This window comes from Phaethon aethereus (genome assembly GCF_964289735.1).
Source record: "Phaethon aethereus genome assembly, chromosome: Z".
Classification (NCBI taxonomy): Eukaryota; Metazoa; Chordata; class Aves; order Phaethontiformes; family Phaethontidae; genus Phaethon; species Phaethon aethereus.
Genome location: NC_138577.1, coordinates 57,743,824 through 57,763,338, shown reverse-complemented (window position 1 = coordinate 57,763,338; position 19,515 = coordinate 57,743,824). Strand labels below are relative to the sequence as shown.

The following is a 19,515-nucleotide window of genomic DNA, read 5'->3' as shown; positions in this document are numbered from 1 at the left end:
AGCTGGGGAAATCGGTTAGCAGGTGTCAGTGCAGGTCAAGTTGAGAGTCAGAATAGGCTCTTAATAGCAAAGTACTAGAGGTAGTGTCAAAACTTGCCGAGGGTGCGTAGCAAAAGATACTTCCTGTCTGGGTTAATACCCTCTGTGTTACTTCCACACAGTAGAAACTGTTTGGTTTTGTTGGGGTTTTTTTTCCCCTTTTATTTTGTCCTGACTGTTTAAAGGATCATCTTATCTGAAGTAAAAGTGGTTTTTGAATAGCTAGGAAGTGATAGAAAAATACTGCCTTCGGTCTGTCAACAGTACTGGAGGAAGAAGAAAGTCCAGCTGCATTAAAGGATATGCACTGTGTCATACATAGCCTTGACTCTTAAAAAGCAAACAAACAAAAAGATAGTTTAAAAAACAAAAACAGCCTTCTGAATACAGAAGCTGGATTTTGACATTGTTTCATGGGCACTTAAATGAGCTTGTACCTTATTAGCAACTGTAGAAGAAGCATTTCAGATAAAGCAAATGTTTTGAACTTTTAACAAATCATTGATGAAGTGGTGCAGCTGCATTTGCAAAATTGTGCAAATCATGTGTAGGGAAAAAAAAGCATTCATAATTCAGGTTATTCATGCATGCAGATTTTGTGATAGTTTTACTGCTTCACTAATCTTTGTGTATCCATGACAACACAACTTGTTCCCATCTCACAAGCAAAGCAGTTAAAAAGTGATGGTTTTAATAACATAAAATTAACAGATCTACAAGTATCTTGTAAGACGTTGTACCAAAGCTATGTGCATGAAAATGTATAGATGTGAAGGATTAACAGGGAATGACAACTGCTTCTCATAAAACTAGACAAGGAATTATAAAAACTGTCACGTTGTCTAGGTTTTGTACCATTTGAAATCCAGACTGACCTTTTTCTCCACAGAATAAGTTATTTTTATATTAAATGACATTTTGAAGTAGCATAAGTATTTGTTCAAATAATCAAGTCTTCATTCTAAATATGGAAAATAAGCCCAAAAAAGAGCAAGGAATTAAATGTTAGTTGCTTGCTTTTTCACGGTGGGAAGTTCTTAAGCAAATTCTTCCTTCTACTGTAGAGGCCTAATGCAATTGCTTGATCTTGCAGGCAGTTCTTTGATTTCCCCCTTTATAATCAATTCACTTGGAAAATCTTTGTACATCATCATCCATTAAAGGTACCTGTGAAAATAGGTGATAATACTATACTTCAGCTAATTTGTGAGTTTGGCACTGAAAGCCAGTTCCATTGCTGCAAAACTGTGAAGGTAGACCTTTATGCTCACCTGTAGTTTGCTCCTGAAGAAAACTTGCAGCTCTGGAGGGAGAATGAGAAGGCCACTTCCTCCTACTTTTATTCGAGTTAGCCAACTGAAATACAAATCAAATTGTTTGCCACCCTAAATTCAAAGCATTGGCATTGACCCATACCTCCCAAGACTATGTGTTCTGATATCACACTTGCAGGTTACATGTGAAGCACTGAAACTACAGTAGTAGTTCAGGAATTTGTCTGAATGTGGGCTTATAAGTAAAAGATATATAGCAGAACACAGTAAGGAACTTTGCTTTAAAAATTAGTCACAACCTACTAGTATCATCAGATTAGTAATAAATAATGCAGAAAGACCTAATTACTGATGGAAATGAGCATTTTGGAACTCTAAACTTCAGTAGTATCAGAGAATGCTGATTGGCAAGAGACAAAGTAAAGAATAGGGGAAACTAGGCAAGCCTGTTGCTGTATATTTTTTTTTTTTAGGTGGATGGAATGTGTAGTGTGTGTTTTGACTTGACATACTCATACTGTATGGAATCCTAAAACACATCATTCAGTAAAACTTTTGTTGAATTTTCTTGGAAGTCTTACTAAAGAGAGAGAACTGTTTGAACAGGTGGGTGGAGTTGTACCCTCTTAGCTGTGCTGTTTACAGTAAAGTGTGTGCTATTAAGCAGGGAGAAACTGGTTAGAAGCAATCCAGAAGCAGAGCCATGGTAAAGCCTTTGTTTACACATAGCATTGTCCTCTCCAATTTGAGTTGAGATGGGTAGGGAAAAGATGGAGGCAATCCTTCACCCTCATAACTCTCCCTTTTTACCCCAATTCTTAACTTCAGTTTATTGTTAACTGATGATCAGAAGTTGGATTCCTGTATTACTTATGAGTAACCTGCAATCTCGTTCCTGTTCCTTGTCTGGTTGGGCTACGGGATGTGGCACAGTCCCTTAGATTTCTTCTTCAGCATCCTTACCATGTCACAGACCATAAAATAGCAAGATGCTTTTTGTGGCATTGAGTCAGTCATCAGCACATGTGTCTGTTGCTCTTGCTCTGAGTGCCTCCATGCACACTTCCCATGACACTCTCGATGCACCCCATGGGGTTAAACTCACAAATTCTGTGTTACATTTACACTACACCTACACCATGTATTTACACCACATAATCCTTCTCCATCTAATGTTCTCGTGTCTGGACATTTCTGCTAAGGCTTCTCAAGGATAGGAAGTTTTGGGAGAGGTGGCAAAACCTGCTGAAGAATAAAGGGACTATATTATTTGCCTTGGCCTTGCTTCCTTTAGGTAATCTACAGAAAGCAGCGACACCACAGTGGCCTCTAGTGGATTGTGCAGCCTCTTGTATTCCTCCCACAGTAAGTCTTGGGCAGGGCCTGTTAAGCTAGGTTTCTGAAGAGGAAGTTGTGCTAGGGCCATAAAGGGGTTGTGAGATTGTCAAGGGCATACTGTTTTACATCCTTGCAGGCTGCATGCAGCCTGGGACCTGCCCACTGGGAAGTCCCGACTTAACAGGTAGAACTTACCTAGTGTCTGAACTGTGTTTGTGAACAGTGTTGTGATATATCGAATAGAGAGAAGAGTTCAGTATTTGGTTAATATGGATATCCCTGTTAGTCATCTGGAAAAGCATTTAAGCAGTAGCTAGTGGAATGGAGTGAAACGCGTATAAACATCACTGAGCAGAAAAGGATTGGAAATTCTTGTTTTGGGTGGCAAAACGATAATTGGCTTGTAGTACAGTAATGAAAAAGACACGTGACTTCATTTTTCAGGGGGCAGCTCTGAGGCTAGAGGCTTTCTAATTACAGTTGCAGAGAATCTGGGCTTCAAGGAATGCATCATTTTGGAGCAGTTTGTCATTGCAAAGATATAGATAAATGGAGGGAATTCAGCAGTTAGCAATAAACATTGTCAAGGACTGAGGACTGTTGAGGACAGATAGATAAATTTAAGCATGTAGTATGTGGCTAAATCCCAATTAAGAAGATGGGAAAGGGAGAGAAATGTAAGTGTATAAATATTTGAGTGATGTAAATGTCAGAGATTCTTCTCTTATACACAGTGGTATAAACAGGAAGGATGGAGAAGAAATGAAAGCTCTCTGCTGTGTATCTGAGGAACTTTGCCAGTGAAAAGTAATGCAAAAGCACTGGTTTCTGGAAGGAGTAAAGGAAGCCCTGTCTCTGGAGGGAGTAACCAAGCTGGGCAGGAGGCCTTAGGACAGAAATCTTGCCCTGATTTTGGTTAGGATAGGGCCTTTTTGATTGTAACTTTTATGAATCATGTCATTGGAGAACTCATAAAACATTTTGTGTTTGGACAGGATGACAGCAACCATCAGTGTTGTTCTGTAATACTGCCTTTTGAGTTAGTTACAACATAATTCTTATTTGGAAGAGTGTTCCTTTTTGTGTCTTACAACTTTCAGTAGGACTTTACCTTAATATGTTTGTTGGAGGTGGGTGGGAGGAGGTGTTTGGGCTCCAACTTCTGTAACATTTGATTTAACTACCTGTGTAGCTGATCAGTGGGTTACTGAGAAAGAAAACTTACTTTCTTACCAGCTTTTTATCTTTTAGTAAGCACATCAATCAATTTGGAGGGCTTTTTTTTAAGTCATGGCTAAAAGTGATGTTTTCTAGACTAAAACCACTACCAGCTCCTGCAATAAAGTAGGGTAGTATACAAAGAATTATAATACTTATTTCAGGAATAGTTTCTATAGACTTTCTTTTAAAACCTGCAAATTACAGACAACTCCAGAACAGGAATTTTGATCGTCTTTTGTTTTGCACAATTAGCTGAGATAGATATGTCCCCAACTTCAGTTAAATAAACAAATTGATGTGAACATCCAGGTCATCAAAAAACAAAAACAACTGGCAGAGAGCAATTAAAGGCAGGTCTCACGTGGTATGTTGATAGCTACCATCATTCCAGCGCCACTTCAGTAGAACGCTTAATAGAGTGTACCATAGGTTTCATCATAGATAAAGAATGTGCATTTTCAGAAGAAAAAGAGATTGTGAAATATTTATAATGCTTTAAATATTATAAATTCTGAAGATTTATTTTTGTAATTGTTTCTCAATATGTCATATATAAAAAGAAGTTAAAAACTTCTGAATGAAGTGAGATTGAAGCTCCGAAAAGCTAAAATCAGCTTGGTATTTCATTGAAGCTTAGCCTTTACTATAAAAGTAAATCATTGCTTTTTCTAATCCAGTGTAATCTAATTGCAGTTGATGAGTAAAGAGTCTCCAGTCTCTGTTGGAAATGATGCTTACGTTGACCTTGATCGGCAGGTATCTAAGACTAGATGTTTTTTTTCCTTCAATCATAGCACATCAGTGCCCAGTCATTTTGCTTTATTAAGAAGTCTGTCTTTTTTTTCTTTAATCATGAAAGGGTTTTGTGGGGAATTCAAATAAGGAGTAGAAAACTAAATTTCAGTATTTCAAGTCCTTTTGCTTTATAAATTGAGTTTCCCCATTGCGTGTATTTGAAGGAGACAAAAACTCATTTTGGAAAACAAATTTAGCGCTATGACATAGTATAGCAAAACTGCAGACTGGTGCAAATCTTTGGGTATTGAGAAGGAAGAATAAAAAAATGTGTAGTATTTGAATAACACTTTTTTTGCCAGTTCATACCTCCAAAGTCAGTTTAAAAAAAACCCATAGATGTGGCTCCTTAAAGCAGTCCTGAAAACTATTACAATATATGAGAAGTTTCCGAAGAGAATCTTTCCCTGTCTGATATATTTAAAGAATATGCAAAACCAGTTGGTTTTATACTAGCTTAACCTCGTGCTAACACTGTCCCACTCCCTCAGTTTTTTTCTGACTGAGAAGTATAGTACAGTGGTGTTCCTTGTATTCCTCCATCATGCTTTCTCTGCAGAAGTAGGTAAATTTCTGGCAGATGGAATTAATTTTGGATGTCAACAGTCCCTTGAGAAATAAACTTGCCAAAGAAAGATAAAATGATGCTGTTTGAGAAAGCCCATCTAAAATTAATCATATATAATAATACATACCTACATTTCTATATACATAATATGGATGCACTGGTTTTATCAGGCCAATTTTTTTGTAGCTATGTTTTTTATGTTATCCTAACTGCATTCATATGCAAACTTGCAAGATACATATCTTTGAACATAAAGCCTTTGAAGGGAAGTATCTGAGTATTTCCCACTGCTTACCAGATTCAGTGCCCTTTTTTCAGAAGTTTTCAGAAGGATAGGCTTCTCCCTCAACATGTTAGTTGTATTCCTGTTGTGCAGTAAGAGTAGCTTCCAGTAACTAGAGAGATTTTACCCTAATTGTCCATTCCCTGTATTACACCTTCCAGTCCTTTCTGTATTTGAAAAGTAGATTGAAAACTGAAATTATATGCTCTTGGCATCTGTAAAGAAAAGTGGTATTGACAATTTTTTCAGTGTACAGAGCTGATGAATTCTTCACACCCAAATTCCAAAGGATTTTTTGACTCAATTCATAGAATAGATGTGATAATTCTAATGCACTTTTGTAACACCAAATATTATTTTTAGGTATGTTTACTTTTTACTGTCACACAAACTAAACAATAATCATGTCTGCTTGTTTCTTTATAAGAACAGAATTGCCTCAGTTTACAAAAAAATTAATGTGTTACCTAAATGTAAAAATAATTTCAGTCATGTAGTTCAGAATATTTTTAGACACTTCACAGAGAGTGATGAAAGTATAAATGTTTGTTGTTTATGGTAGCTGAAGAAAACTACGGAAGAATTAAATGAAGCACTAGCAACAAAAGAAGAAATTGCCCAGCGATGTCATGAGTTAGATATGCAGGTATGTTTACTACATTGTACATAATAATTGTGAAAGGGGAAAGAGATATGTTCATTTTTAGGCAGCTGAAAACAAGAAATATAGTGTGAAAACCTAATTTTTAAAAGGGAGATAAAAATTGCACAGTAATTATTTTACTTTACTTGTGCTAGCAGAGTGAATTTCATTGTTTTCTTATCTTGATGCAATGTTGCCGGTATTAAGGTGATTCATACTAACAAAACTTTTTTTCATTCAGGTAGGAAGGTGTTCAACTCTAGCATTGGAGAAGTAATAGAGGTTATGCTGCTGTAACAGTTTCAGTTAAGAGTTAAATTCCAATCAGAAATTATTGTAACCTGTCAGATGCGTATGGATTTAGACTAAGCCTTACTGTAAATCAAGTGTACCTCATCCCGAAGACATGAGGAGTGTAAAGTGGGAGCCCCAAAAGGCATTGCCATTGCAACCCTACTTTAGAGTATAATTCGGGCTTTTGCCAAGCAGTTCAGTAACTGTTAGAATTAATGAAGCTGATTTGTGTGTCATGGTTGATTTTGGTGTACTTGATGATTCAAGCTCTTATTGAAGCATTTCCTTCTGTTGAGATGTTTACATTCCCTCTCTTCCCCGCCTCCTCCTGCATATTACTTCTATATACTATTTAATAATATATTAACCTGTGCTTCAGCTGTTAAATTGGAATTGCAGCACTTAGGGTTCTTTGCACTACTGCCTGTTTTCACAACATTGGCAGAAACTGAGTCACCTTTGGGAATGTGTTCCTGTTTCAGGTACGCTTGCAATTGGCCACTGGATTAAAAAAAATTAGGAAGTGCACAGCCATCCCTTGATTAGCCAGACTTGGATATCCTGTGTGATTGATAGGCACTGTTACTTTTGGAAATCAGTTTTAAAAGCTTTACTGTGGAGGGCTAGTTTATTTCTTTGTTGGGAAACTATGCAGACTTTATTATAATGATCTTATCTTCTGTGATAACTGAGTCTTTTTCTTTACATGCTTGTGCAAAATACAGTTCAGAACAGTTATGTTTTCCATGTGGTGTATCTGCCATGTTGCATATGTTGCAATATATTGGTTATATCACATAGCAATTGAATACCTGTTAATGTTACAGTATATTCTTGTGAAATGTTATTATTGAAGCCTGTGTGTTTCAGTTTGTGGGTTGTGTTGATACTTTATTATGCACAGGAAAAAAAAGTGCTCTCTATAGCTGAATAGCTCAGTTATTCCACTTTTTGCTTTTATTACAACAGGTTGCAGCCCTCCAGGAGGAGAAGAGCAGCTTGCTCGCTGAGAACCAGATTTTGATGGAACGGTTAAATCAGTCTGATTCTATTGAAGATCCGAACAGCCCTGCAGGTCGTAGGCATTTGCAGCTGCAGACACAACTAGAGCAACTTCAAGAGGAAACATTCAGGTAGAAAAGCTACACTTGTTTAGATTGTTTGTTTGTAGCTGGCAACAGACATGACTTACATACTTCTGGTTCTGCTGGCAGTTATGAATTAGTGTAATGGGTGGTATAACCACAGTTTCTACAGTGATGTCTGTGTTATGATTTACCACTTTACAAGCTCCAGCGTAAAAAAATGCCTAGTTTCTTAAAGCTGAAATACTGTATACATGTCGTTCTCTACTCTGAAGTTATTTTGAATTGCTTGTGTGCGATCATTTCACCTATGTTTTTCAAAATTGGTGAGAATGAAAAGTAGCATGCTTTCCTTTATGTATATTCTGATTATATTTTTAAGGTGTAGGAGTTCCTAGCTGAAAGCTTTTTGTGGGCAGTACTACAGGTGGTATTAGTATATGGCAAAGTGTGTGCTTCTCAGAGTTTGAAAACAAATTTTTTCATATCTGAAAGGTGGAGATTATCTGCAAGCGAGCTTTGCTCTTCATTTGCATTTCCTCAACATATGGAAATACAGCTCCTCTTTAAATATCTTTCCTGGTCCTTTTGACTATTGCTTTCAGGCTGTGTAAACCTATTCTGCTGAAGAAGGCTGGTCTACTTCACCATCATCTTTTCATTCTTGTTGCTCTACTTTCCCTATCCTTTGTGAATGAAATTATGGTGTTTCTTTACACTGCCATTTTTTCTTCTCTTTCTGTCCTCTTTTGATTGCCCTTTTCTAATTCTCATGTTGACTACCATGTAACTTTCCTTTTTTTGCCTGTTGGTTGCCATTTTCCCACTTCCTCTTGCTGAGTCTCTTTCCTGCATGTTCAGACACACCCTCTGCCTTCAGTTTTCTGAAAAATGTTCAGCGTTTCGCTTTCACAGCAGCTAGTGCCTGGTGTTCTACTTTATATACATGTACAATGTAAAGGAATAATGTAGTCATGTCTTTCTCATGTCCCCTTTTATCTCTCCTTGTTCATCTCCATGGTCTGGAATGATTCCTCTCTGAGTCTGTTTGAACAGATTTTCTCCCCATATGCAATATCTGCACTGCCTGTTACTCTAGTTTCAGGTTCTGAAGGCCTTTTCTAAACCCTTTCACTTGTGAGACTCATCTCCCAAGCTCCTTTACCTCTTTCCCCTGCCTTCATAGCATGTGGTTTCTAATGGCAATTTGTGTCTGTTCCTTCTACAGTTTTACCTGACCAAACAAGACATATGTACAGCTTAACTGACGCCCAGTGTGGTACAGCACTTTTTCACCCAGTGTTGCCTCTTCATGTCCTTTGACAGTTCTTGTCTATTAAGATGCAAATCTTTGTTGTATATGGTTTAGGTGAACTACTGACTATCTCTTGTCTCCATTCTTGTAGATTCTTTTTGGACTGCTTGAATAGATAGAATACTTTTTTTGCCATGCCCATATCTCCTTTTCTGGGTAGTTGTGATTTTGATCTGAAATTAAAATAAAAATAGGACTTCATGTTACAGGTTGTGTCCTCTTCCATTTGTTCAAAAAGCTTTGACAAAGTTTCTCTTAGTTGTTTCCTTTGTTCACTGCCAGGTTAATGCAGCTTTGCCTGTGTATGCTCTATGTAAATAGTTCACTCCAGAAATTTTGGCCCGAGTTTTTTACATGCTAATTAGGTAACTAAATGTACGACTTGGTTCTTTATAAGTAAGTAAATAAATAAAGCAAGCCACATTGGAGAGAGCTCTACAGCATTTAGAACATCTGACAGTCAGGTCAGTATTGTTGTAGGTGAATAGGAGTTGAACAGCTGAACAAAACCTTAGGATAAAGATATCATGTTCAAACTCTCTGTGGCCCAAGATGAAAAAAGATGGCAATTTCTGTTTGAGTTTCCATTGTGAAAAATTACTATGACAGAAAAAAATCAGGATTCGTCTTTCTGAGAACATAGATTACCTTGTGATCTTCCAAATAGTAAGACTGATGTCAAACTGGGAGCATCAAAAAAGTCAGTGGGCTTCTATGTTTTTGAATAAGCACATTGGGCTGCTATTCTCCTTCACTGCATCAGAAGGCTGTTTCATGTGTTTTTAGAGAGGATAATGATGAGGAAAGGTAACTGTGGCTCAAGATGAGAAATTACTTTCTGTTTTACTTCATTCCTACAGATTAGAAGCTGCCAAAGATGACTATCGAATACGCTGTGAAGAACTAGAAAAGGAAATTGCTGAATTGAGACAACAAACAGAAGAGCTTACTACATTGGCAGAGGAGGCTCAGTCTTTGAAGGATGAGATAGATGTACTCAGGTAAACTCTGCTCCATTAACCCTTTTTTAATTATTAACTTTTAATCCATATAATTCATGTAGTTAGTTTTCATTAGCTTTTGTTTAAATAATTTTAATACTAAATATAAACACTTCCACAATGCCAACATTCTTTTGGATCCTTCAGTTAAGTACACAGACCACCACACAGTTATGCTTATGTATCTAATCAATGACTGTTAGTAACCTTAGCATACACCATCTTATGGTCATAACAAGTCACTCACTGGTCTCTTGAGTATTCTCTGCTCACCTTCATCATGACTTGGACATGGGTTCTCATCAGGAAACTAGACCCTTTCTTTTCCTGGGTTTGTCTTATTTGGACTTTGGTGGTTTTGGTTCATCATATAATGCTAATATAAACAACATCTGTTACAGCTGTCTATTCCACTGGATGTTAGCACCCAAAGTTGTCATGATTTGATGATGCTAGGGGCCTGTAGGGTGGGACAGCCCCTTTTACTGAGTAGCATAATCCTTGAGTGGTGGTATCTTGCTGCCATGGGTTATTCAGAGCATTTATCCACTACCCACCTGTATCAGTCTTTCTAGCAAGTCTAGCAAGGCTACTTTTAAAATTTATTAGTTCTAAAATGAAACTGGGGACTGTAATAGCAGTGGGCATGTGGATGCTTGGGGGTGAGGGCTGTGGCTGTCCTGGCAGTGCACCAGGTCGATTGAAAAAACTCTGAAATGTTATGAATGGAGCCTGGTGTTCAATCTTTTTTAGAAGGAATCATGCTCCAGAGCTGTTATGGTACTTCTGTGACACTAAGTATATGCTGCCCAGGAGATGAATCTTTATGATTTTATTCCTAGCTATCATTAAAACAAATTGAAGGGCAGAAAGTTTTATTCTTTAGTCCTGCATTTTGCAAGGGTAAAGATCGATTTAGAATTGAAAGGAAATGGGTGGGAGTGAAGGTACTTTAACTATTATTTTATGATTGGAAGCAGATAAGACGGCTGTATTAGGAAGAGTGATGGTGTCTAAAAGTACCTCCATCAGCAGCTCTTCGAGTTGACAGATAGTTATGGGAGGGAAGCAGACAATTTAAAAGTGAAAACATTAGTAATATGAGGGTATGATTGCTTTCTTGTTCTCCCCATGATGTCTCACAATGTCTTCTGCATTAAGGCAAAATACTGAGGAAGCTTCAGGACATTTCATTTTGTTAGTTTTTGGAGTATAAATTTGATACAAATCTGTCCCTGCAGGCATTCTTCTGATAAAGTAGCCAAATTAGAAAGCCAGGTAGAGTCATACAAAAAGAAATTGGAAGACCTGGGTGACTTGCGACGACAAGTGAAACTCTTAGAAGAGAAGAATACAATGTACATGCAAAATACTGTAAGCCTGGAAGAAGAGCTAAGGAAGGCCAATGCAGCACGCAGTCAGCTGGAAACATACAAGAGACAGGTGAGAACAGACATCATCAACAGTTCTCTGTATTGTACAACACTTTCTCTTCATAACATGGCTAATACCTCCAAGTAAAAAAGAAATTATGAACAAACAGCTCCTTGTGTTTAGAAGACTTCCACGTTTTGTAGGTACTACCTTTGTCCTCCTTTCCTGCAATTCTTATCTTTATTTGAAGTTTACATTAGTTAGAAATAATGCTTATTGGCATACTTTTAAAACATCAACAGATGTTAAGTTTTTTTCTCAAATTATTCCTAATTCATATTCAATAGTGGGGCTTGAATTAGAGCTTCATCTTTCAGAAAAAGTACCTACTTTTCACTTACAAATTTCCAGCAGTGAGGAACGCATCACAACTGAGGTAAGTTATTCCTTCCTGTGGTTAAGTAACCTCTTTTTTTAAGGTTCTGTTTTGTCTAATACATCTGAATTTGTCCAGTTATGAAGAGAGAAGGATGCATATCATCCTTGTTATTTAAATGCAGGCAACAGAGTACAAAATATGTCACCAGCACACTCTCTGGAGTGAACGGCATCTGTTTATCTTCCTGCTAATCAAAGTGCCATGTGATCCTGTTTCTGTAAAGGTGGAAGATGTACTTAATCTTCTCTCTGCTTCTGTGCCATGCTGATGTAACGTCATTCTGGGATTCTTGTTATAGAGCCAGACAGAGCCTGGTTTATTAAAGTAGTAGTGCCTGCTCTATTTCTGCCTGCTCGTAAGCTTGGATGGTCATGGCACAGTGGTACCTATGTGTCAGCTTACAGCAGAATAAAAATACAGAAGCAACCACTAACAACACTGCAAGCCCAGGAGCAATGTGTGTCCGTAAGACTTGATAACTTTTTCACTACACCTGGCCATCTTGGCTATTAAAAAGCTAGCTTCAACCTCTATTGGCTAATTATAAATACGGTCCAAATGATTCCACCTGAAAAGAAGAACATGGACAAGAAAAATCCTGAAGTAACAGACAATCAAAGGGAAAAGTAAATGTGGAAAGCAATGGCCTTCCACACGAGTGGTATCAAGTTTACTGGCAACAAATACTTCACTCATGTGAACAGCTGAGCATGTGATATAGTTGTATAACCTTGACATCTGCATCTGATTGTTCTTATTTCACCAACAATAAGGACTTTGGAAGGGGCAGTTCCATCATTTGTGCTTCAAAAGCACTCCTCCTTTTCATCATTCCCTGTGTTTTATGGGTGGATTTTCATGTCTGAGGAGCTGTTGATTTGTACAAAACTGTTCCACTGGCTGAGACTGGAATAAACCTCAGGTGTCTCATGTGACAGGAGTTTTCTTCACCTAACCACAGTGCCTCAAAATGAACACACAGTGTGTTTGCCTTCAGTGTCTGTAAGGCTGGGCTCCTTTTGAGGCCTGCCTGTGAATCATGGGCTATCAGAAAATTAATTTTGGGGAATCCTAAATTGTGCTATAAGAATTAAGACAGGTATAAGGATACTGATGTTGTGTCACTGCTGAGCACTAGTGTGCCTGTGTAGTGGAATGTGTCTTGTCTGGTGTGTGAAGGACCCAACCCCACTCACAATGCTGCCATCAGAGGATTTATTTCTTTGACTTAGAAGCTCTGTGCTGCACAAATGAAAGGGCTTGGTTCAAACTCCTGTAGTGATCTGCAAGGAAATCTCATCTTCACCCTCCTCCAGCAGTTTCTGTAAGATGAGGTTAGTGGTGCTGTATTGTGCTGGGAGATGTAATAGCATTTGATTATTTAAGAGTCTTTTGTTCACTTTTCTGAATGCAAGGACAAGCATTTCATATTGCAGCATGAAGAATTGAAATGTGAAGATTCCAGCACTATTTTTTGGAATTATGATTCAGCCCCTTTGTGCATGTGCATTCTGATATATTTTTAACAATATATTTTGCTTTTCTTTGCTGCAAGATTCCTGCTTTACTCATTCCACATGTCAGCTAATGCTCGGTAAATGTGATGGCAGTTAACTTTTTTTTTTGTCTTCTGCATTACCATTTAGCTGTATATGTTTCTATATACTCCCAAGTCCTGATTCAAGACAATTTATTTTCATACCGTTATCATAGCACAAGTGATTACAAACATTAATGCATTTATTTCCATTTGAGGTGAAAATATACCTATTTTGCAAGCGGGGGTGCAATCACAAGTGAAGGCCTGCATTTTTTTTTTTAACACCTGCAGTTATTCTGATAGACCCAGCAATGAATGTCACATCTGAGAAATGCAATATTTTCATATCTAACGTTTTGATGGAGTTTTTTTTTAATCTGATAATCTCAGAAATGGCAGGCTTGTGCTTTTTTTGCAGCCTTTAATTTAAGAACAATAATAGCAAAGTCCTTCTCTAAGACTTAAGACCATGCAGGTTTTTAGGTCTGGTAGTTATTCTGCTATAGCTATACACATTGAAAATAAAAGGTAATTAGAACCACTATGCAGTCTTAATATAGGTATGGCTACTGCTTCGCTTCTCAATTTAAGTTAATCACTTTCTCTGTAATCTAAAAGCCATGAAAAAGCCTTCTTATGTATTGCTTCAGAAGAGGCTGTACATCTTTAGCTGAGTCTTCATTTAGCTTTTGTGTTTGCAGGTCAGTCTTTATTCAGCTTACTTGCTTCCATGTTGTCTGCGTTATGAGCTTTACTAATGCTCAGGGAATGAGCCTTTGCTAGTAAAGGCTTAGAGTTTTGAAAAGGCAAGACTTCACTGGTTTGCCTCCCATTCACTGATCACTTCTGCTCAGCTTTCAGATTTCTGGTGATCTAATTTTAAGATCTTTTTACTGATCTGTAGTTGAAAGTGTACATGTGACTTTGTTAGCAATGTTTCTTTCTGCAGTAAAGAAAACCATTCAGCCTGTGGCTGAACCTTTATATTAGTGTATTCAAAATTATTAGGAAAATCTCAGCTTAAGAAATGTTACCTGACTGCATAAACTGGTGATTGAATTCTGAGTGAGGCTTGTGAAATAGAGTTAAAAGGTGCAGATAATTTGCTTTCTTCAGAGTTTTTTCTGTTTCCTAGGCTTCTCTGAAAGCAGGAGGATTTTTCTACTTTTCCTAAGCTCTTTGATCCATAAAAATATATAGCTTTTTTCTATAAACCACACTTGGGCTTAAATTCTTGTTTTAGATGTACTGAAAATAGTTCACAGTTTTTGCTTCTTTTGCTTGTGCTAAGACATAGTACTTGAGTGCTGTTGGTTTTGCTGAAACACAGAACAACTGTTGAAAGCACTTTTTAGTATGTCCTATAGGTAACTATATTTTGCTTGTTTACGACATGACTCATGGTGCATGGTAATTGGCTACTTTGTCTTGTGTATTTTGTTTTAATATTTGCGGACAAATTATTGATTCTTGTTCTCACAGGCAGTTGAACTACAAAACAGGTTATCTGAAGAATCCAAGAAAGCTGATAAATTAGATTATGAATGCAGACGACTGAAAGAAAAAGTAGACAGCCTCCAAAAAGAAAAAGATGTAAGTGCCAAGGTGTTATTTTTTTGGTAGTAGTGATAGCAACTTTGTGTCCTTTATAACACAGAGATATGGTAATGGTAGTTAGCCATTTACAGCAAGCTTTTTAAATTAGGAAGTCTTTTTTCACTTAATATTTTCTAACGTTTGTGTAAAAGATCCTTTTTAAACCCAAGAACTGTACAGCATGGAATAAAGTGACTGTACAAAAACACATGCAACCCATTTTTAAGAACAAAAGCCTTCATATTTGGAATCTGAAGTTGTTTCTTGACCATTTACCATGAGAAGGTTAGTAAACATCTAGGGTAATTGTAATGTATTCTGAAAAACTATTTAAAGTAGGGTTTCTGCAGTATCATCCTGGAACTAAACTGTTGCATTTTTTCTAAAGCATTCCTTGAGATACCAGCAGCATGTTTCTCTTTGTGGAGTCATGACTACTGTAGCAACAGGCTTAGGAGTCGTGTGGAGGGACACATCCTCTGTGGCGATCTTACCTTTTATGACAGCTCCTTCTTGATCTAGCTTGTATCGCCAAGACAGATCCCAGTCTATTCCCTTCCTCTGTCATTTGCTGCCAGTGATTCTGCAATTAATTGTTCTATCCTCTCTTGCCAAGACTGATCCTTTGGACTTCTCTTGCACACTATTGTATCTCACTAATTTATTTCTACTTGTTTCTTAGGAATGTATATGCAGGTGCCTCAGACTACCTCAGACCAAGGCCAGCACTTGGAGTTAGCAGGCTTGTTTTAAGTCCATCCATCAGTCAGGATCTCTGTAGGCTTCTCCCTCAATAGTCATATTTCCTATCCAATTATTTCAAAAATTTCTAGCCCCTGCACTGGAATAGCATTTGAATTGAAAGTTTTCAGTTATTTTCTGTTCGTAGGTCTTTCAATTCGATATTTTACTAAATTTTCAAACTGTTGTGGACACTTATCCTTGATATCACTTCCATCTGCCCTTCAGTTCAGATTGGAATGCCCAGAGTAACTGTATTTGTACTGTGCTTTGGCTTTGTTTCCTGCTCTTTATTTAAAGTTTGTTTTTCCAGTTTTATTATGTTTGACAATGGTACGGTTGTGTGTGTGGCTTACCCATTGCTTGGTGGACCATTTCATCTTGCACAAAGGATCTGAATTGCAGGCCATTGTCGTATAGTTTTCTGTTTTACCCCCCAGCAAACAACATCTTTTTGGGGCAGATGTTGTTTTTCAATACATTCTTTTGGATGATTAAGTATCTGTGAGAAGTAGATTACAGCTGAAGTCTCTCAACATTTGAATTAATGATTCACTACCTGTGTTACCTAATCTTTCTGTTGCCTGTTGTCACAAACATATCAATAACGTTGCCCACCACAGGTCATAAACTACGTAGTGGTATTTTGTCAGTTATACCTTTGAAACAGTTACTGAAATTGAATTTGTCCCTGTCTTTATGTTCTGGCAAAGTGTGGTAGCGTGTTTGGTGTGTTGTATTATAAGCACTGACATGATTCGATGAGGTGACTTTGTCTTCAGTGTGCAAGTGAAACCCTACAGCTTTTTCTATTTATTAAAATATTTGATTAATCTAACTTGATGTTTTCTGACTCAACGGTAGCCAACTACAGAATCCTGGCTTTCAGCAGCTGAGTTTGAGCACTCCTCTGTGTGACTTTTCTGTAGTTTATGGTAAAAACAGGTTTTTTTCGCCTGTGGGGTTTGTGAAATGACTTTCAGTGCTAACAGAATGTACACTTTATTCAGATTGTTCTGACAGTTGCACCAGAGTTCACTTTGCAGGATTCAGAAATACAGCTGAAGGCTGTGTCACATCTCACCAAAACGTTCTTTGCCAAAGTGATTCCAAGCCCTGGATCCATTTGGGCTGAAATATAAAATGTATCTGAATGAAACTGTTAATAGGACAAAATGCAAGGAGCTGTTAGCCGACACAACTCCAAAACTACACAGACCTGGACATTTTAGTAGTACTGGACATGTCTGATTTTGGAGCGAACTGTAACTTGGAGCTTTACATAGTTGCCATTTTCTCCTTTCATTTTTGAATCTTGGCAACCTTCTGGACAAAAACTTGATGCTACCTATAGATTCTAATTTTTTGCCAAACCTTTTGGCAAAAATTGGACTTGTGCCAAATTGGGAGAGTATTTGCCTGATGCTACTGAAGAGCACATATGTCTAGATCCCAAGGTGGTCCAGTCCAGTTCTCTTTGGACTGAGCCTCAAGCAACTAGTTTTCTTCCATAGCTAAGATGCTGGTGAATGGCAAGGCCAGTTGACAGACAGGAAGAAGGAGATATGGAAATGCTGTTCACACTTTCACTATTGAAAGACAAACAAAATGAAGTTGATGCAGTTTGTTTGTTACATTGACTGTGTATTCACCTGCTTTTATTTCACTCCTGGCTAAACCATAGTTTCTTGGTGAAGGAAAGGTCTACTGTCTCTTAACTCTTTTAATGCCTTTCCCTTGGAAGCAGCCCTGATAAGGGGAGAAGGGGGATGGTTGAGTGACCCCAGTGGATACTGTTTACTACCTGGTAACAGAACTTTGTGTTACTAATGTCTTGATTTTGTAAGCTAGTACCCTGATATTTTTACCTCCATGAGTGTAGTACAGAGCAGCAACCCTTCTCAAAAAAAGTGTTCATGAGTATATAATATTTATGTTTATTCTGTTATGAGATAGACTGAGATGCCTTAATTTGAAAATAATTTCTAGAGTTGCATTAAATTCTTTTTAAAGTGTTGAAGGCTGTGCCTTTTGGTGACCTGTGTACAGTTAGAAACAGATTTGTAGTGTTAGAAATGGATTTGTAGTGCCAAGACTTATATTCATTCTCTTTCCAATTATCCAGAGATTAAGAACAGAAAGGGATTCTCTGAAAGAAACTATTGAAGAGCTCAGATGTATACAAGCTCAGGAGGGTCAACTCACCACTACAGGTAAAGGACAAATAAGGGGATTAAATGCATCTTTTCTAAAGTTTACAGGACTTCTCTGGAGAGTATTAAATGTGCGTTTGTTTATCACAGAATAAATATAAGCTCCTCTAAGATCAGCAGTGAAAAGCTGCTTTACCTATTCATAACTTTTGAAGCATTTGAAAACCTCATATGTTAGTTCAGTCAATGAGAAATTTGTCTTCTCCCTAGTGTAGTGTTTTTAGAATGTATTTCTGATTTCTGTGTAGTTACATAATTTTCTTTAAAGAGATACTGAGTTTTGTCACATGTGTATCATGTTTCATGTATTGCAGTTTATTTCTATGTGTAATGTTGATCAGCTTTGTAGTTCTTAGATAAGCCAATGAGCACAAAATACACTGTAAAATTACTTAATCAGAAGGAAGACAGAATGATTATTCTCCAAATGAAATTGTGCTTGTCTGTCTGTCTTGCTGTAGCCTGACTTTGTATCATTTTCCATTGTCTAGCATTACTCTAAAACTGTAAACTTCTAGAACAATGTTTACTTCTGGTCTTCTAAAGAAAGTTACTGGTGTGCTTGCTAAAGTTTTTACTTTTCCTAACCCAGGATTGATGCCTCTGGGAAGACAAGAGCCTTCAGACAGTTTAGCAGCAGAAATTGTTACTCCCGAAATAAAGTAAGTTAATGTGTGCTTTGTTTAACTAACCTTTACAATGTAGCCATAGATGTTTCAGTGTTAGAAATTTTCTACAATTAGTGTTTGGGTTTTTTCGGTCCTTTTGGATTTCTGCACAGCAGTTGTTATGCTTAAGACAAAATTCAATTGACCTCTCTTAATTGGTATTGTTCTCCAAAACAAAGGGAAAAAGAACCCCTTTATCCTCACATTGTGTCTCTTCTATTCTTGCAGAGAGTTCATATAACGGCAGTTTATATGTGCATTAACAGACAAGAATGTTTGTAATAAGAATGTGGTGTTGTACAAGGGAAAAACTACCTAAAATTGTGAAAGTAAGAATAAATGATAAATTCCATTTTGTCTCATGGCAAAAGGATAAACAGCAGTGGCAGAGCTGAAAATCATTGTATCTTAAGATGTTGCACGAAATCTTTTCTTTTATCTCTACCGATACTGATACAGTATTTTAACACTTGGAAAGCTCAATATGGGGTCAAAACATACTGTTCAGTAGTAAAATAATATCTTTCTAGAAAGCTAATAATAGAAGAGATTTGGTTTTCTTTCAGCTGTGCTGCTGCACCTTACTACTAAAGCAATTCTTTTTAGTTTTGTTCAGAAACAACAAAGGAGAAGAATGAGGCAGTGTTAGTGAAATATTGAGCTACTGAAGAAACCTTCCACATGATTGCGTGCGAGGGGACAGGAGACAGGTGGAGTTGGAAGCTGTTGTGCGGCTGGAAAACTATGATATAGTTGCAATCACAGAAACATGGTGGGATGACTGTCACAACTGGAGTGCTGCAACAGATGTCTATAAACTCCTCAAAAGGGATAGACAGGGAGGGAGAGGTGGTGGGGCAGCCATGTATGTTAACAGGGTATTTTGACTGTCTAGAGCTTGACAATGGTGATGAAAGGTCAAGTGTTTATGGTAAGAATAAAGAGAGCATATATCATGGTGGGAGTCTGTAATGGACTGCTCAACCAGGATGAAGAGGCAAACAAAATCTTCTATAAGCAGCTGCGAGAAGTCTCACAATCTCTAGCCTTTGTTCTCCGGGGGGACTTCAACTTAGCAGATGTCTGCT

At 37.5% G+C, this 19,515-nt stretch overlaps 1 protein-coding gene across 1 annotated transcript in view; it reads left to right on the top strand.

The window, feature by feature from the left end:
• The window catches only part of HOOK3 (hook microtubule tethering protein 3), a gene marked incomplete at both ends in the record, with an annotated part of 90,491 nt that overhangs the window by 50,324 nt on the left and 20,652 nt on the right, over positions 1 to 19,515 (top strand). The window contains 8 exons of the mRNA XM_082013097.1: positions 4,566 to 4,628; positions 6,081 to 6,164; positions 7,425 to 7,588; positions 9,716 to 9,856; positions 11,098 to 11,299; positions 14,692 to 14,802; positions 17,672 to 17,759; positions 18,352 to 18,421. Coding sequence (XP_081869223.1) covers positions 4,566 to 4,628; positions 6,081 to 6,164; positions 7,425 to 7,588; positions 9,716 to 9,856; positions 11,098 to 11,299; positions 14,692 to 14,802; positions 17,672 to 17,759; positions 18,352 to 18,421 — 923 coding nt within the window. The remainder of the gene's footprint in view (positions 1 to 4,565; positions 4,629 to 6,080; positions 6,165 to 7,424; positions 7,589 to 9,715; positions 9,857 to 11,097; positions 11,300 to 14,691; positions 14,803 to 17,671; positions 17,760 to 18,351; positions 18,422 to 19,515) is intronic.